We start from the raw sequence: 19675 nt of genomic DNA, 5'->3' as shown, positions 1-19675 counted from the left end.
CTTCTGGGTCTGAGTTTGATGAGATGTTTGTTGGAGTGGGAGCCAGCCGTATTAGAAATCTATTTAGTAAGTTCGGGTTTTCCCTTGAATCCCTTTAGTGAAAATAGCATCAATGTCTTCAATAGCTTATTAGTAAATAGCATCAGTTCCTTATTAGTAAATGGGTAACATATATATTTTTGTTAACTACATTAGAAATTTGTGAACATCACAAAAATTCAAATGTATTATCTTTCAGATTATTTGCAGTGTCTCCATTGTAAATGAAAATGTAAGTGAAAAAAATAACTCCATTGGTATGGGGTTTATTCAGAGAATAGCTTTTGTGAATAAAGAAAATACATAATGATAGTCAGAAAAACCTCCTGACTTTTGCACTGAAACCCAATGGAGACAAAGGTTCTAAAGAATTTAATGTGTTACTTTTTTAGAGGAAGCTAAAGCAAATGCACCTAGTGTTATATTCATCGATGAGTTGGATTCGGTTGGTGGCAAACGAGTTGAATCTCCAATGCATCCTTACTCAAAGCAGACTATAAACCAGCTCCTTGCTGAAATGGATGGGTAAGTGTTAATTCTTCTTCTAACTAAAATTTTAGTTTTATTTTAGTAAGAACAGTGGGTGTTGAACCAAGTTATACAAAACATTTTGGATTTCAAATGTTTTGTGGACGTCTAGAAGAGGAACATGGCCCATAAAATTGAGAAACCTTTTTGTTTTTCTTAGGAAGAAAGGTTATTTCTTTTTGCCATAGAATCCATAAACTGTCTTCTGTGCTTAAATATCTAGATTTTGGGGATTTGTGGTGAGGGCAAAATCCTACTCAAGAATTAAGGACAGTGCAGACATTCAAGTAGGGAAGTAATATTAAAATCACGCATAGGTGAAAGGTTTGCATTATTAAAAATGATTCAGCTTAAGTATTTTGAACCTTATATAAGAAAAGCAGCTGTCTGATACTTTGAGAAATTTGCTCATTACAATGCCTATATTAATACAAGGTCTGTAATTTCTAACAATTCCCCAAGCATGTACATCTGTATTCAAAAACTAATTTTCAGGTTTTTCCCCTATTTCCTTCATTTTAAAAGTTGAACTATCCTTTTGTTAAAATTCAGCTGGTATTGGCTGCTATTGCATGCACTGAATATGACTAAAAATAGTTATTGTATGATGCACAAAGTCACATGATCAAGGAATTTCCATTTCAACTGGGGAAAAAATCCTCTACTACTAGATTTGCCCTATAAAATAAAAGAAACATTCTGTGAAAACCCACTGAACGAAATATGACTTGCTAGATCTAAATAGCTATGGAATAATAACTATAAGTATATTAATTACTTCTTTTTCTTTTGAAGCTTTAAGTCTAATGAAGGAATCATTATCATTGGTGCAACAAATTTCCCTGAAGCACTAGATAAGTATGTCTGTGTGCATGTGCATATGTGTGTAAAATAGCATTATTTGATTTTGTGTGAATATGATTTTGGTAGTTTAGGTCAGTAATAAGGATGCATAATTAATAATCTTGTCAATATTCCTTGTCTTCACAATTAAGTAATTAAGAAAATAGCTATATTTTGCTGGAGCAACCATTCTAAATGGAAGCTCTTAACTGAAAATAAAACAGATTTAAATGCAGTTAGTACTCTTGAAATGTAGCTGTGTAATGTTAGTCCTTAAGTAGTTTTGCAAGAGATTCTTGTGCTTACAATTATTGTGAGATTTTCTGTGGAAAGCATGTAATTGTGCAAAATGACTGTGGAAATTACAAATGCACTAGCAACTTTTCTTATTATATTGCCTTTTATTCTTATATTAATATTTTAATATAAAAAATAACCAAGATTATAGAATAGAATAGAGATGAAAGGGACCTTGGAGGTCTTCTAATCCAGCCCCCTGCTCAAGCAGGAGACCCTATACCATTTCAAATAAGTGGCTGTCCAGTCTTTTCTTAAAAACTTCCAATGATGAAGCACCTACAACATCTGGTGGCAAGCTGTTCCACTGGTTAATTGTCTTCACTGTTAGGAAGTTTCTCCTTAATTCCAGGTTGCTTCTCTCTTTGATTAGTTTCCAACCATTGTTTCTTGTCCTGCCCTCTGGTGCTTTGGAGAATAATTTGACCCTCTCCTCTTTGTGGCAGCCCTCAAATACTGGAACGCTGCTATCATGTCACCCCTAATACTTCTTTTCTTTAGACTAGCCAGACCCAAAACCTGCAGCCATTCTTCATATGGTTTATCATACATGGAAATCATTCACAATATTTTTTTCCTCCCCTATTTAGTGCTTTGTTACGCCCTGGCCGCTTTGACATGCAAGTTACAGTTCCCAGACCAGATGTCAAGGGACGAACAGAAATTTTGAAATGGTATCTGAATAAAATAAAATATGATAAGTGTAAGTGCTGCATTTTTAAAATAAAAACGTTAGGGAATTGCTAGCAAGCTGGCTGCATATTGATTGAGATACAAGATCTTCTCGTTAATATGAATATTTGTGCTTATTAGAACATGCTCAGTTAAAGGCTAGAGGTCTGCTATTTAAGGATTTTTAAATTATCCTTACAACTAAATTTTATCAAGTGAAAACTGAATTAAAAACTTATACAAAACTTTGCTGCACCGAAGAATTGCCTAATATTTTTAAGAAAAGGAAAGGAAATTTGTTCAATCATTTGAACAATTCTATTTGTTTCTCATGTCACAGTTCTTATTCACACATTATTATTATAAAGATGATAAATTCTTAAAGCTGGATCATCTTAAATAGTGTATGCAATGCAAAACTGCATCTTTATGTTTATTGTGTATGCTGACTTGCCTGAATATTAACATCAGTGTGGATTGACAAATGCAAAAATGTGTCTTATACAGCCATTAATCCAGAAATCATTGCAAGAGGGACAGTAGGATTTTCCGGAGCTGAATTGGAAAACCTTGTGAATCAAGCTGCATTAAAAGCAGCAATTGATGAAAAGGACATGGTTACTATGAAGGAGCTAGAATTTGCAAAGGACAAAATTGTCATGGGTAGGTAGTATATTTTAAAATCACTTACTTATATATTTTTGACTTAGTGATAACAGTAATTTTTATTTTAATATAATACAATATAAAATAGTATAATATAATAAATCCTCATCTTAACAGACTAATCAGGAAAAAAGATGTGCATATATGTTTGCTAAATAATTGTGTTAATTAGATCACATGTGACATCACATGAAAGATCTTTTGGAAATGATAAATTTGGGTCATTGCATGTGATCAAGTTATATAAAAATTTACAGAATCACTCTATGAGATATATTTTACAGAGACATGAGATTCTTACATATGTTGAATTGCATTAGTGAGTTAAAAGAAATATTTATTTGGATTGTTTATTTTCAGGGAAATCACACAATTGTTATAATATTTATATACTAACTTTCAGAAATAAGTTTAATTAAATAGACCTTATAAATAATGCTATTGAGAGAATGAGATGCAGGGAATATAAGAGGTTTGTTTTAGGCTCTGTGTTTAAGACTTTTCTATGCTGTGCCTGTGTGGCATATATAGATTTTGTGGCCTGCCATAAGTGCTGCTGGTGTGAAGAAGACATGGAGTTTATGTTGGCCATGAAAGGTAGCTGGGTTAAGTCATGAGGCTTTTACCAAGCTGTTTATATGGGAGATTTAGAATAAGCTGTGGTTTAGCAGAACCCTAAAAATGGTTCTCCCCTAAATGGATAATGTTTTGCCTAAGCTGGACAAAAGTCAAGCAGTGCTGAGCACACTCCACATTATTTTTCTTTTTCTCTCTCTTATCAACCCTAGAAAGGGAAGAGGGAGGCAGAAAGGGAGAGGAAGTAGGAGAAGTTGAGGGGGAAAGCCCCTGGTAGGGAGACATGGGAAGTTACCTAACACACTTGCACTGTTTGTTGTTATCATTGTTGTAAATATCTTCTGTGAATACCATCTATAACAAACAGACTGCCATGTGTTTCTCTGTCCATTGCCATTTTTGCTTTATAATATATCTGCAAAAATAAACCTAGCCTGAAATGCAACCTTGAAGCCTCTCAAATGTAATAAGCGTCCAGCAAATCCAGAGTGGACACAAATCTTTGAGTTCTGATTGTCAGTATCAATTATATACAAAATGGAAGTTTTTATACATGATATATAGACCTGGGATTTATAGAAATGTAGACTACCTTAGAAAAAATGAAACGATGGAAGGGAGTGGAAAAAAAGCAATCCTAAGGATGTTAATTGTTAGTGGAATACTGACTGGCAAAGGGACAGGTGGCAGGTAACAAGAGGAAAGGGAATGAATACAACATAAGTGAATCACTAAAATCCTGAAAGGGAGATAGATACTGTTCAGTTTTTATCAATATATTGTAATTGATAGTTTGTTAAAGTTCTCTTGGTTTATTTTTAATTTCAGGTCCTGAGCGTAGAAGTGTAGAAATTGGTGACAAAAATAAAACAATTACAGCATATCATGAATCTGGGCATGCCATTATTGCATATTACACTAAAGATGCTATGCCAATCAATAAAGCCACAATTATGCCACGAGGACCAACACTTGGACATGTAAGATTTGAATAATAGACAACACTGCCTACCTTGTTGATTTTAATAGGGCTGTGCAGTGCTTTAAGTTTGAAGGGATTCGTTTAGTATGTAATTTGATGGGTTATATAATTGTACTGTATACATTTTTCCTCCTTTGAATTTGGTATTGTGTATAGCTCTATAGTTTTAACAATTTTTACAACTATCTGGTCTTAGAAATTTCTTCTCACTACAATGCCAAAGACTTCAAAGATAGTTTTTTTCTAAGATATTCCTTAAAAGAACTGGGTTGCTTGGGCATTAAGTCACATTATTTAAATAGTTATGATTTAAAGCTTAATATGTTAACTTATCATAGTGGTTTTTATTGGTAAGATTCAGGGAGCGCATTTCATCAGTTTCAATTGTTTCAAGATTGCTGCACATTAATTACCTCGGCACAGTTTTGTATAACACTGTAGGACTTTAGACTGCAAAGTTACAAGGATTATTTATTTACAAAGTAAACTTAACTGAAAATTATTAATAACAGTAAACAGTTGTATTATAAAGAATTATTTCTTATTGGGTTATCTATTGTAACTATATATATTATTTTGAAAACAGAAGTGTTTAGTACATTTCTTTAAAGTTACAATATTTTCTAGTTCCTTTCCATAAACATGCTATCTGCCAGTCCCACTATCAAATGTGCTGGATTTGGTTTTTAGGAAATAGTGAGGTAAGACAATAAGCAAGAATATTGGCAATTGCTCATCTCATTTGATTTTGTGTGACAACACTTCATCTCAAACCCTTTTGATATACCATAACAACGCAAATGTCTTTGTGATATTTTTGGAGCCCTTCATGGATTTCTTACTTGCAAAATATGCTGTGAGAAAACAGCATATTTTACAAACAAGAAGTGCCTGCAGAGGGCTCAAAAATGTCAAGGCACTTAGAATCCTTAAGCATTATCACTTTAGCAAGTAGAACAAATAATCTGGCAGCCATAAAACCTGATTTATTGGTTTTGCTCAACTTAATGTGTAATTTTGTATCAAAGGTTTCCTTGTTGCCAGAAAGTGACAGATGGAATGAAACTAGGTCTCAGCTGCTTGCCCAGATGGATGTCAGTATGGGAGGAAGAGTAGCAGAAGAACTCATATTTGGCAGTGATCACATCACAACAGGTTAGTCAAAATTAAAGTGTGCACAGAATGGAAAAAATGTGTTTTGTTTCAAACTTGGAACAGTTCTTTCTCTGGGATTATACAGTTAGCCTTCAATTTACAACCATTTGTTTAGTGACTATTCAAAGTTACGCCACTGAAAAAAATGACTTACAATCACTTTTCAGACTTATGACCATTGCAGCGTCCCTATGGTCACGTATCAAAATTTGGCTTGGCAATTGGCTCATATTTATGACAGTTGCGGTGTCCTGGGGTCATGTGACCATCTTTTGCAACTTTCTGACATTCTGACAAAGTCAATGTCAAATTCTCTTAATAAGCATGTTACTAAACTAGCAGCTAGAGTTATTCACTTAACAATTGTTGCAAGAAAAGCCATAAAATGAGACAAATCTCATTCAAAACTCACTTAGCAATGGAAATTTGGATCTTAACTGTGGTCATGAGTCTAAGACTACCTGTATAGAATTTTTTGGGTCAGTTACAGTTTTATCAAACCAGAACCCACTTTAGTTTTAGATGCAACAGACAAGATGACTAAGGCAAGGCTAGTATGCATCACTCCTGGTTTTCTCTCAGCAGCTTCTGGTGTTGCATATATCACTGTCCACACGATTTTCCTAATGCCTTCCCTTCCTCCTCAACTGTTACCAGTGTCTCAATTTGGCTTACCCCAACAGCTATCTTCCTTCTTGCCTCCTTCAGTAATCACTGTCAGTGTCCCAGCACAGCACAATTATATATCTACTCATTCTCCAATCTTCCCAATATTTCACTTCCCTTCTTCATGGTCCCACTCATACATCCTGGTCTTTTCTTGCATTCGCTTCTCTGAACATTTCTCCCTGGAACAACTGCATTTGGTTGTATGACCCAAATTAATTGGACTCATGCACTTATAACAGAAATTTTAGCTCAGGTACAGATTACTCAAGTACTTTGTGCATTCCTAGTCAAAACAAGAACTTTCATAATTCATATGTAAGGACTTTAGCTTTTACAAATTAACGTTATGCTTTTTATAATTACCTAGGTTCTTCTAATGACTTTGAGAATGCTACTAGGATAGCACAACTCATGGTAACCAGATTTGGAATGAGTGACAAGGTACAATTACATGTACTCTTTTTATAATGAATTTGCAATGAAATATTTTTATGTTGTAGTTGTGCAGGTATACAGTGCAGTCAGAAAATATTCAGACCCCTTTTGTCAATTTTGTTATGCTGCATCCTTGATTCTACAGTTAAAATTCATTTTTTTTCTCATTAATCTATACTCTGTACCCCATAACAACAAAGTGAAAACAGAATTTTAGAAATGTCTGTAAATTTATTTAAAAAGAAAAAAACTGAAATATCAAATTGACATAAATTCAGACCCTTCACTCAGTACTTTGTTGAAGCACCTTTGGCAGCAATACAGCCTTGAGTCTTTTTGGGTATGATGCAACAAGCTTTGCACACCTGGATTGTGGGATTTTCTGTCATTCTTCCTTGCAAATCCTCTCAAGGTCATTCAGGTTGGATGGTGACCATCCGTGAACAGCCATTTTCAGGTCCCTCCAGAGATGTTCAATAAGATTCAAATCAGAGTTCTGGCTGGGCCATTCTAGGACATTCACAGAGTTGACAACTGTGTTGTCTTGGATGTGTGCTTAGGATCATTATCATGTTGGAAAGTGAACCTTCGGCCCAGTCGGAGATCCTGAGCACTGTGGAACAGGTTTTCATTGTGAATATCCCTGTACTATGCTCCATCCTGCTTTCCCTCAACTCTGACCAGTATCCAGTTCCTGCTCCTGAAGAACACCCCTACAGCATGATGCTGCCATCACCATGCTTCATGTTGGGATGATATTGGACAGGTGATGAGTGGTTTCCTCCAGACATAATATTTAGAATGGAGGCCGAACAGTTCAATCTTGGTTTTCATCAGAGCAGAGAATCTTGTTCCTCACAGTCTGAGAGTCCTTCAGGTGCTTTTTTGCAAACTCCAAGCAGACTTTCATGTGTTTTGAACTGAGAAGAGGCTTCCATCTAGCCAGTTTGCCATAAAACCCAGATCAATGGAGGGCTACAGTGATAGTTGTCCTAGAACTCTGTCCCATCTCCATGCAGGATCTCTGGAGCTCAGAGCGACCAGGCTCTTGATCACCTCTCTTACTAAGACCTTCCTTCACCAATTGCTGTGTGACTAGATTGTGACCAGTTCTTGGAAGAGTCCTAGTTGTGCCAAACTTCTTCCATTTAAGAATTCTGGAGGCCACTGTTCTTAGGAAACTTCAGTGCACCTGAAATTTGATTATAGCCAGATCTGTGCCTTGCAATAATTCTACCTCTGAGCTCTTCAGGCAGTTCCTTTGACCTCATGGCTTTTGCTCTGCTACCATATGCATTGTCAGCTGTGAAGCCTTCTATAAAGAGGTATGTGCCTTTCTAAATCATGTCCAATCAAATTAATTTACCACAGATTAATTCCAATCAAAGTATAGAAACATGTCAGCGATGATCAAGAGAAATGGGAGGCGTCTTAGTTAAATTTCATGTGTTGAAAAGGATCTGAATACTTATGCCAATGTGATATTTAAAAAAAATTCTTTTTAACAAATTTACAGACATTTCTAAAATTCTGTTTTCACTTTGTCATTGTGGGGTACTGAGTGTAGATTAATGACAAAAAATGAATGTCAACAACTGTAGAATCAGGCTGCAGCCTAACAAAATTGACAACAATGAAGGAGGTTTGAATACATTCTGAATGCATAAAGGTTTGTTCTTATGGAGTAAATATAGTGTAGCTTGAATGCATGAGATTATACTATTTTCCTACAGTATTTAAAAACAAAGTTATTTCAACAAGTTTCAAAGTCAGGAGTCGCTAAATGTGAAAGAAGAGGATGCTAGAGGAATAGGGACATTTGTTTAAGCACAATACATGGTCTTCTCAGTTTAGTGGTACATAAAGAGTTATGCAAGACTCCGATTGACAGATTTAAAGCAACAGCAGGAGGAGGAGGAAGAAATCAACTGAGCAAATACAATGTTGCTAGATGGAAGCATCCAATAATTTTAATTTCTAGATACATACAGGCCCTTGTCTAATTTTGTTTAAATATTGGTGTTTTTTAATCTACGGAACTGTATTTATCAATAGAAAATAACCATCAGCAAGCGCTCTTACCAATTTATCTGGACACTGAAAAAAATAAATACAGATCCAACAACTTATAAGAGCAATATATTAGATAGCCTGATGCTCTTTTCTAGGATAGAGTTGTTAAGGAGAAACATATCAATCTTGGAGATCACATAAAACTTAACATTTTTTAATAGGATAGAGAACGTGTAGCCCAGATTATCAGCCCTGGTCATACAAAGTCATAGGCAGCTTTTCTTGCTAATTGTGATTGGAGATAGAAAGCCAAAGAGAGGCATGTTACCTGAGTGAATGCTTATGAATGGAAACTAAACTGACTTTTAAAAATAACAACAAATAGGTGATGAATGTATGTGAATTGAATACAAAAGTGAGTGACCAGTGCACAAGCAATACATTTGCTCATAGAAAGAGAATGAATGTGGACTAAATTGCAAAAGAAATATATGAAGGAAGAGTGAATGGGTTGAGAGGATGAGGAAGATCAAAAAAGTGATGGTTGCAGCTGATGGGCTCTTTCAAAGCAAGTAGCAAACAAGACACAAGTCATTTATTTACTTGATAGGTAATTCTGCCTATCTCTGCTAGGTAAAGGTAAAGGTTCCCCCCACACATACGTGTTAGTCGTTTCTGGCACTAAGGGGTGGTGCTCATCTCTGTTACAAAGCCGAAAAACCAACACTGTCCAAAGACGTCTCCGTGGTCATGTGGCCAGCATGACTAAACACCAAAGGTGCACGGAACACTGTTACCTTCCCACCAAAGTTGTCCCTATTTTTCTACTTGCATTTTTACATGCTTTCGAACTGCTAGGTTGGCAGAAGCTGAGACGAGTAACGAGCTCACTTGGTTACGCGGTGCTAGGGATTCGAACCGCCAAACTGCCGACCTTTCTGATCAACAAGCTCAGCGTCTTAGCCACTGAGCCACTGCATCCCTGAATTTGACTGCTAGTAGACTCATTTTTCTTGCAGCATTTCAGACTGGGTACTTAAACTAGGATGAAACAAAAAAAAGACATTGCTGAACTTCTAAGTAATGTTATGTTCCCTTTCTTTGCATTTATTTTACAATTAGATGGCTTAAATGCATGAATCTTTGAAAGTTTTTGAAATGAAAACAAGTTATTAAGGATGACTCATAAACCTGTTTAAAATTAATTATATGTAACACATGTAACTAATTAAGATTGATTGATTGATTGGCTGCTCATCTTACTTCAAGATAACTCTGGGTGGCTTATAATTATAAAAGATAAAAAACTGTATAAATTAAAACATAAATAACTTAATTCAAAATCCAGACACTACAAACCAATTAAAAGACAGGGAAGAGCAGGATGGGAGCAGATGGAATGTGTTGTTAATCAAACAATCACCTCCACTGTGCAATTCTAGTCACACAAAAGAAAAAAGTCCCACAGATATACCCTTAAACAAATATAGAACGGCAGTATTGGTGGGGTTTTTTTGTTCAAATAAACAAGTCAATTTTGAAATGATGAGTTGCTCTCAAATATGAATAAGACCCAGTGGTCAGATGATTCAAAATTCATGGGATAAAATTATATTTCTTACCTGATGCGTGGTGATCACATTATCTAACAATTATGCTGCATTTGATTTTTTGAAAATGCTAAATAAATAAGCATTTTCTTCTCTCTCTCAAATCATTTTCTTTTTCCATAAGCTTGGTGTTATGACTTATAGAGAGACAACAACTTTTAGCCCCGATACCCAATCTGCAATTGAACAAGAAATAAGATCTCTTTTAAAGGTAAACATTTTAATTATCTGATTCAAAAAGTGGATACTTTCTAGATCCTTAATTTTGTTGAATGTATTAATATGATGTACTATAAAAATTAATCAGAGCTAAGGATCTAAAACAGTATGTTACGTGGCTACTACTTTAATTTATTGCTTATAAATTAAATTATAAATTATATCAGTAAAGTTGAGATTCTGTATATATAAGTTCAAAAATGACAATAATTGAACTTGCTTGTTCCTCTGCTAGTTTTTAAAATTATTTTTATGAATGTTTATACTTTATACTTTTTATTCCATTCCTTGGTTGTGTTGAAATACACTTCAAGAGGACCTGATGTATTTGTATGAAGCATATTTGAATAAGCTACAAATGTTTTAGATTAATTATAAATAATGTTAGTGGTTAATCTTAGCTTTTTTTCATTTCCAGTGTTGTTGTTGTTTTTTTGCTATCTTTCTTAATTTGCCTTTTTTGTGGTAGGATTCATATGAACGGGCAAAGAGTATCTTGAAGGCCCATGCAAAAGAACACAAGAATTTAGCAGAAGCTTTATTAACCTACGAGACCTTGGATGCCAAAGAAATTCAGATCGTTTTAGAAGGCAAAAAACTTGAAGTGAGATAACTTCCTTGTCAAGCTGTCTAACAGTCAAAGTAGTGGCCATTTTATACAGTGTAACTTTCTTTCCTGCTGGATGTATGTGTGCTAATAATCATATTTTCAAAAGATAAAACAACTTGTCTTGTGAGCTTTTGTTCCCCTTACAGGTAGTCCTCACTTACTGATTACAGTTGAAACCAACAGCTCTGTTGCTAAGTGCTGCAGTCACTATGTGAAAAATCATGACTCTGTCAGATTTATGATGTCACTTCCATTTTTGGTTGCGAACAAATGTAAGAGTCAAAAAGGCAAATCTGGGAGGTGGAGTTAAACGTCATCAGTTTAAAATCCTTGCATTGCCACAAGAGATCCAAGTCCAGCCCTTCTTGAATTCTGATGATCCTTATCTAGCACTAATTTAGTGCTGATCATTAGTTGACCAGATTCTTTTCTATAGGTTGGACTAAATCTTCTATGCTGCAACTTTATGAATAATCCTGATTCTTCACTGCTTTAATTAAGCGAGACATCGTGTGATTGATTGGGTATTACAATTTCACTTCCATGTTCTCCATTCTGCTGGTTGAAAGTCGGTTGTGACGCTTGCAAATAGTGGTCACATGGTCATGGGATACTGAAACAATTGTAAATCTGAGGATTGGTTGCAAAGATATTTTTCTTCCAGCTACTGTAACTTCAAGTACCCTGTTTCTACAACAATACGGCCTCCCCCAATAGGAAGTCCCAGCATGTTTTATAGGCATGAAATGAAATTAAGCCCCTCCCCCCACATTAAGGCCTATATTAAAACATGTGAAATGTGGGGAATGGTGGGATGGCTTGCCGTTAGGAAGTACTTTTGTTGCACACCCGGATATGGTGCTGCCTGCGTTGACCCCGATACGAAGTGCCCCACCAACGCCAAGGTCAACATCCAAGCCATCGCCGCCCGCCCGCCCGAAGATGCAAGGGGAATTAAGATGGCCTAGCCATTTTTTCAGGGCTCAAAAAAAAATAAGACCCAGCCTTATTATATGAGAAACACGGTAGTTGCTAAACAAGGTAGTCAGTAAGCAAGGACTACCTATTATTTGTTTTTTCTTAGAAGCGAGATTATAAAAGTAATTTGTCGGGTTCACCTGCTTTAGAAATCCTGAATGCTAAAACAAAAGAGTGAATTGATATACCTTCACTGCTAGCTTGTTCGAGTGTATAAGCAAAGGAACTGATAACTTCTGGTGTTACTCTGCGAACTGGGGGCATTTGAAACTGCAGAACATACAGTTACACGAAAGTAACCCTTCTGTTTCTAAACCAACATTTTATAAAGCCTTCATTCATAATTTATCATACTACAGGAACTTTAGGGCAGGCACTATACTGTAGTAATTGTGCTCTGTCTTCCAGTTGACCTTCAATAAGTGAGATAAGGAGTTTGTACTCTAATGGGCACAAAAATAATAATGTTCATCTATTCTGGAGATAGAACTTAAGAGTGAGTGAGCAAGTGAGTTCACTGGACAGTAATATTTTTTACAACTAGAAAAATTGCATTGTCACCTCTGAGATAGTGTTGGGGAAATGTTTTCAATTTTATGGAGGTGTGATTTTAGTGCTCCTGTGAAACTTTTTAAATGGAGAATAGTTATGGAAATTTGAGTCTGTCATTGTGTACTTGGCAGGCCCTTTTTAAAAAGTACAATTTTTGATTTCAAAATTTTAATCCATTTAATCTGATGGCACATGCCATTAAGATATTAAGTGACAATTAAGAGATGTTCTAAAAACTGAGATTAGGGTTGGGTTGACTATAGCAATTGAGAATTGCTAATAATAATTACACTGCTTTACAGGGAGGTTTAAGTTGTTTAATAGATGGCTCTCTACAATTTTAAGTCCTACACTAATTTTAAAAAAGAAAGAAAATTCTCAGTGAGAAAAATAAAACAACAACAAAAATAAAACAAAAGAATTGGATTTTGAATTAGGGCTTATAAGGCGTTTTGATGCCTTGTTGACAGTCCAATTTCATTTGAATTTGTAGATAATTCATTTTCTTTTAGCAATCCCAGTATTTCAATGGAATTCTTTTCTGCTTTTTCCATATAGTAAACTTGGAAGAACTTCAAGTTCATTTCGTTATTGGAATTCCAAACTGCTATGCTGTTTCATTACAAATGTATACTTTTTTTAGCAATAAACAGTAAAAGATGTGCAAATGCAGCATGTTTAGCACATTTGGGAAATCATATATTTTAATTACGCAAAGTGCTTTCTAAAGTTTTCCTCCTATTGTAAAACTGCTTTTACTTTGGTTGCCCTCATATGTAAATTGAGGTGTATAAAACGTATTTTAAATCTGTAAATAAATTTGAGAGTTAAGCAAAATGTGTAATTTTTTAATAGCGAATTTCCATAAATCTTTTTTTTGTGAGAATTTCTGCTACTTTGTTGCTGCTACTTGTTCATAACATAATATGGAGACTTTACAATTTAAGATTGAATTGTTAAATAAATTTCACATTGTCAGTATTTAGATTCTATGGAATCCTGTAACTTCTAATGCATTTTCTCTTTCATGAAACCTTATTAAGCTTTGAGATGGCGAGAATAACTTGCTAGCAAGTTTCATATGTATGTTCCTGCAAAAGCAAATAATTAAAACTGGATATAATATTTTGCTTCAGATTTTGTTGCATACACTATTCTCTACACAATGTTTTTTTATTTTTTTTATTTATTAAATTTATATGGCCTCCCGTCTCATGACTGACCTTGGGTATACTATAAAGTATGCATGCATTTTACCGTCAAGCAGCAGTTTGTAAGAAACAATACTGAAAACAACCAATGGTGATTGCCTTAATGCCAAGATTTCTGAATACAAATTGATGAAATCTTGGCTTGTGACACCAGATTTCACCGTGGCTTAAAAGAAGAAAATATGGATAATTCATCAGGCAATAATGGGATAATAGAATAGAAAACAGAATTGGAGAAGATCACAAAGTAATAAGACTTGAAAATTCAAAGATCGTGGCATAAACCAGCCATCTGATCTAGTATAGGTAGTCCTAGACTTATGATCAAATTGAGCTCAAAATGTCTTGCTAACTGAGCCATTTGCTGAGCTTTGCCATATTTTATAACCTTATAATCTTTCTTGCCATAATTGTTAAGTGAATCACTGCAGTTGGTAAAGTAAATAACACAGTTGTTAAATGAATTTGGCTTCCCCATTGACTTTGCTTATCAGAAGGCCGCACATGACTCCAGAATGTCATAGATATGAGTCAGTTGCCAAGCATCTGAATTTTTATTATGTGACCATAGAGGTGCCATAACAGTTGTGGTCAAAAGTCACTGTTTTACTAACATTGTAACTTTGAATGGTTGCAAATGAATTGTGTGTCAAGGGCTAACTTAGTTATCAGCACACTTGGGGCCATACCAAAAAATCTTGGACAGCAGTTAAAAAAATATCTGCATTGACAAAATTCCCATTTGACAGATAACACTTCTTGGATCCTGAACATATATTATGACATCCTAGGTTCTTGGGAAGTACTTGATGTCTATGAAGGTCAAACCAGCTAAAGAACTTGAAGCCCTGATTTCCTACACTTAATAAAACTTGGACCAGCTTACATTCCGTGATAATGCCATCAAGCAACACTATCTGCCTATCCAGGTACTTGGGAAGAACTGGATAAAAAATATAGCCCACTGAAAATAAATGACATTAACAAGCACTTAAAACGAATGCAGCGCAGAACAGTCATTACAGGGACTGAGTCATTATTTGGGATTTCTGTCCTATCCTTTTCATTTCTTTAGGTAGCAAATGCCACCTTCTGGCTTCTCTGATCTCTAAGAGGTAGAGGGGATTTATATATCCAATTTATGTAGCCAAGAATGAGCATCAAAAAAAAGAAAATCAGAAAATTTAATTAAACCTACTAGAATTGCTTTGAGACTCAATAAAAAAACAAACAACTACACGTTCTTCAGTGCCAGAGCAACTCTGCTAACATCCTGGCTCCAACTTATTAATTTATTACATTTATTTGACATTCATCTTGTCATAGAGGCTACTCTTAAAAGGATTATAACAGTAGAATATAAAATTATATTTTTTTTAAAAAAATAACATTGTAAATATAACAAAAACAAAACAAAAATAACAGCAATATGAATTAAAAAGGATGTGCACAGGGGGAGGTAGGGATCTGCTATTAGTCTATTAGCACTCCCCTCATTGGGTCACCAGGGCTACCAGCAGATCCAGGTCTTCCAGAAGGAGGGTAGAGACAGACTCACCCCAGGGAGTAAGATGTTCCAAAGGGATGGCACTAAGGCAAAAAAAAAAAAAAAAAGGCTCCTCTCCTGGATCCCACCAGCCGAGTTCTTTGAGCAACCCTGTCTTAGTGGGATGAGACAGTTCATCAAGTTATCTGAACCTAAGCCACGCAGGGCTTTAAAGGTTATAACCATGGCAACACGGGCCATTTTAGGGGTCCCATTAATAGTTCGCACTGTTGCATTCTGCACCAATGCCTGACAGCTGAACCACCCTGCTTTATGCCTTATGTTACTCTATAAGCTTTCCCACCAGAGGTGGTATTCAGCAGGTTCTGACCAGTTCTGGAGAACCAGTAGCAGAAATTTTGTGTAATTCAGAGAACCAGCAAATATCACCCAGTGTCTGGAGATTTTACAGTATCCTTCCCCTGCCACGCCCACCAAGCCACGCCCACAGAACCGGTAGTAAAAAAATTTGAATCCCACTACTGTTTCCCACGTCTTTATTGTGTCATGTTCATGTATCTTTTTCTTCTCTGCTTTTAAAATAAACAAATTAATTAAAATCAAAACTTAAAAACAGGATTCTTCAGGGTGCAATGAATTCCCTTTCCACCTGCTCACACTCATTTCAGCATGACATATCAATGAGACCATCAAATGAGACTCCCCATTTTTCAAGCAGAAATCCAGTTAGAATTTCCACTTTATTTCAATCCCCACATACCTTTAGACTGCTTAGGTTACTTGTGCCTGCCATCTGCTGGCGTGCTTTGTGCACTGCAGATTTATTTCTAGTTCAGAACTAGTTAGGCATCAGAGGTTCATATTCCCTACTTTTTTATTTATCAATTATTTATATGTTTATGATATCCTGCTGCTCATTCACAAGTCAAGGCAGAATAAGAAGCAATTCTTCTTGTTTTGTTTTTACAACAATAAACCACAGAAACTAAAGATATGAGTTAGAAAAAAGCAATAGTTTTATTATTTAAAAGCATTTATTTTATATCAACACAACTCATTATTTCTTTCCATATTTTTTCAACCATGCCAATCCGTAGGGGAATGTCATGACATGGATAGGACAGGATTTTGAAAAAGAAGTTTCAAATGGGGGGTGGGGTTGTATTTCTTTTAAAAACTTTGCTAATGTAATTCATATAATTGTAATTTATATTCTTAATCTGTGGTTGAGAACTATTTATCAGTCATCAAAGATTATAGACAAAAGGAGCTCCTCTTGTAAAAGTTTGGAGGGGGGGGAAAGGAGCTTAAGGGTCTTTGTCACAATGCAATAAAAAACAAAGGATGTTTTATCTTTATTGTGGCCAGAGAGTGCCACAAGAATGAAATAAGCTGATGAAAAATGACCTATTTATACAGTATTTCAGAGGAATTTGCAAAGTGACATATTGTAAATAGCTAAACACATTTTATCTTCTTTAGGAAAATTACTTTATTCAGTATTCAGCATAAATAGAAGGATTAAGAAAAAATGGCAGATGAGAATGAAATAATTATTGTGGGAATAATATTATTTAGGAGATAAGAGTCAGTTTAAAAATTGTACCAAATATTAGCTAACATGTATATTAATAAAATATTGTAGATTAATGTTTTTTCCCAATTGTTTTTAACAAACAATATACGCAGATAATCTTCAAAAGGACTTTTGCTGATGTAAAGTACTATATAATACTGTTCCTGGGACAACAAAGAATAACATAAACCAAAGCTTAACATTAGTTCACAACAGCTGCATTATTTTTAGAGATTGTTTTTGGTTTATATGCAGTATTTGAAAATAATGTTTGAGTTATTCCTTCATATCCATATCTATTTTTTTCTGTAGTATGGCAGAATACAAATACCACTTGACATGACATTTCACTGTAGTCAGGCATAAAGGAAGGAGAGACAATTTGTTTTCTAGGTTTGAGATTCCATTGTAATTCAATTAATGTTATATACATTATGTGAAGCTAAATTGATGTAAGACAAGGATGTTTCTTGTAAGCTAGAAAGCAAATCAAGGAATCTGTGCTGTAGAGGTCTTTAGTACGCACCCCTCTAACAGTTATGTTCATAATTGGAAGATATTGTTAGATTCAACTTAGTCTGAGGTCCTAGATTGATGGGTAAAGGCTGATTTAGACTTGCCCATAGTTGTCCATAGCCATTGCTACATAACTAAGCTGTGAAGGGGTTGATGGTTGAGTGTTGTGTTGCAGAGTGCTGCAAACAGGCCAATGTAAACAGTGGTGGGATTCAAATAATTTAACAACCGGTTCTCTGCCCTAATGAAGAGTTGGGTAGACGTGGCTGGGTGGTCATGTGACTGGGTGGGCGTGACCAATTTGACATCACTCATGTCGAGGGGTGCTTCTCCTTGCCTGGCCTCTCGTGACCATGGGGATGCTGCAATGATATGAAAAATAGTCATAAATCACTTTTTTCAGTGCTATTGTAACTTTGAATGGTCACTAAATGAACTGTTGTAAGTCAGGGATGACCTGTACAAAAATACAAAAAGCTTCTTTACTTGCAAATAGATGCCCTAAATACAGTGGTGGGATTCTACTAGTTTGCCCCTGTTCGCTAGAACCTGTTATTAACTTTCTAAGTTCGGAGAACTGGTTGTTGGAAGAAATCTTTTGTTTTTTTCCACTTTACAGGGCTAATCCTGTAAGGCAGGCAGGAATGAAACATTCTGGTGTTGTTTCTAGCCTAATCTTTATTGCCCTGCTTATAGAAACTGCCTCTCAGTTAATCTTTATTACATTCTTTGGCAGTATGCCTAGACTTACTGTTGCCTCTGGAGCTTCTCCTGAGTTTTTTTCCTTTTCTTTGCTGGTACTTTGCTGAGGCTTGACTTTCTTAAAAGGGAAGAGTTGTTTTAAGCTTTTTACACTATTGGGAGGAAATACTCCCCTGTTGGAGTTCTTCCAGGCGTGATGCAATGATCAGCACTTTGAAGAATTGAATAATGTAGAGCTGCCAGAAAGCTTTTGATGACAAGGAACCAAGACGAGTGACATTCAGCAAGGTTTCTTGGCTAGCTAGATTGACATTCAAATGTGATTTTACATACCCTTTCTGAGAAAATTATCACATTAATAAACACAGGATTAAACATCACCAAGCACAGAATTAAACTTAACCAAAAACCAGTTTTAGACCAATAAAACTGGATTTTGGTGAAGTTTAATTCTGTGTTTGGTGATGTTTAATCCTGTGTTTATTGATGGGATAATTTTCCCTATTCAGCTTTGGAAGGAAAAAGGTTGACCTCTGGTCCTGAAAAGAAACTGGCTTGAAAAATCTGGCTAATTCCAGTGTCTATTTGTTCAGGTAATTGGTTTAACAAGGAACAGCTACCTTGTTTGCTCTTTTGCTACATTCTAGTGCTAATTGCTTTCTTTGTAATTAGGCTTATCTCAAGTGTTTATACTTGAGCTTGCCTGGGGTGTGAACTCTGGCAATGACCCAGACAAGGCTTGTATTTTAGTTTTAAAAGTATTTAAATTGTTGTGATTTAGTTATTTGTATTGTGTTTGAATTTTTTCCTGCCACATGGTTTTTCTATCTGGGGAGTGGGTCTTCCTTCACTGCTTTAGTGTTTCCTGGCACTGTCCTTTTGGGGTATACTTCCAAGAGGCAGGATGCAAGCTTGGCACTGATTTTTTTTACTGCCTTTCTGGAGGGGCATGTGATCTTTCCTTAAATCTGGATGATTTCCTTAGGATATCTTGTGAGGTGAGAGAGACCAGCTGCTATGTTTAAGTGGTACAAATGGATCTAAGGATTGCTTCTCCTGGGTGTGCTCTTTCTGGAGAGCTTAAATGACCTCTCTGATAAAGAGTTTCACTTTATGAGCAAGAGTTGGCTGCTGAAAGTTATCATTGCATTTTAACTATTTTAATTCCTCAAGCTGCTCTGGCACCCTGCCTGATTTGTAACTCTGGCTTGCAGGTCCTTTTAATCTAATGATTGGTATTTAATACAGGCATCTAGTGGAAACCACAATGCATCAAGATTCTTTTTTTTTTCATCCCCAACAACCTGTGCCTTCAGTTT

General features: G+C 35.5%; 1 protein-coding gene across 2 annotated transcripts in view; it reads left to right on the top strand.

The window, feature by feature from the left end:
• YME1L1 (YME1 like 1 ATPase) overlaps positions 1–13969 on the top strand; it is a 30246-nt gene extending 16277 nt beyond the window's left edge. Inside the window, exons 10-20 of one of the 2 annotated variants that reach the window (XM_026672166.2) lie at positions 1–66; positions 432–564; positions 1363–1425; positions 2298–2410; positions 2887–3042; positions 4450–4601; positions 5632–5758; positions 6795–6868; positions 10610–10696; positions 11174–11308; positions 13403–13969. The exon at positions 1–66 is cut by the window's left edge and continues 87 nt beyond it. In XM_026672166.2, coding sequence (XP_026527951.1) covers positions 1–66; positions 432–564; positions 1363–1425; positions 2298–2410; positions 2887–3042; positions 4450–4601; positions 5632–5758; positions 6795–6868; positions 10610–10696; positions 11174–11308; positions 13403–13405 — 1109 coding nt within the window. In that variant the 3' untranslated portion in view covers positions 13406–13969. Of the gene's footprint in view, positions 67–431; positions 565–1362; positions 1426–2297; positions 2411–2886; positions 3043–4449; positions 4602–5631; positions 5759–6794; positions 6869–10609; positions 10697–11173; positions 11427–13402 lie in introns of those variants that run through there. The other variant, XM_026672165.2, reaches the window with a different exon arrangement.
• Positions 13970–19675: the final 5706 nt, after the last annotated feature.

This window comes from Notechis scutatus, chromosome Z (genome assembly GCF_049901735.1).
Source record: "Notechis scutatus isolate UNSWTSFEM ecotype Mainland chromosome Z, rNotScu1.2, whole genome shotgun sequence".
Classification (NCBI taxonomy): domain Eukaryota; kingdom Metazoa; phylum Chordata; class Lepidosauria; order Squamata; family Elapidae; genus Notechis; species Notechis scutatus.
The sequence above is the reverse complement of the archived record's forward strand: the minus strand, read 5'-3'. Positions and strand labels throughout refer to the sequence as shown.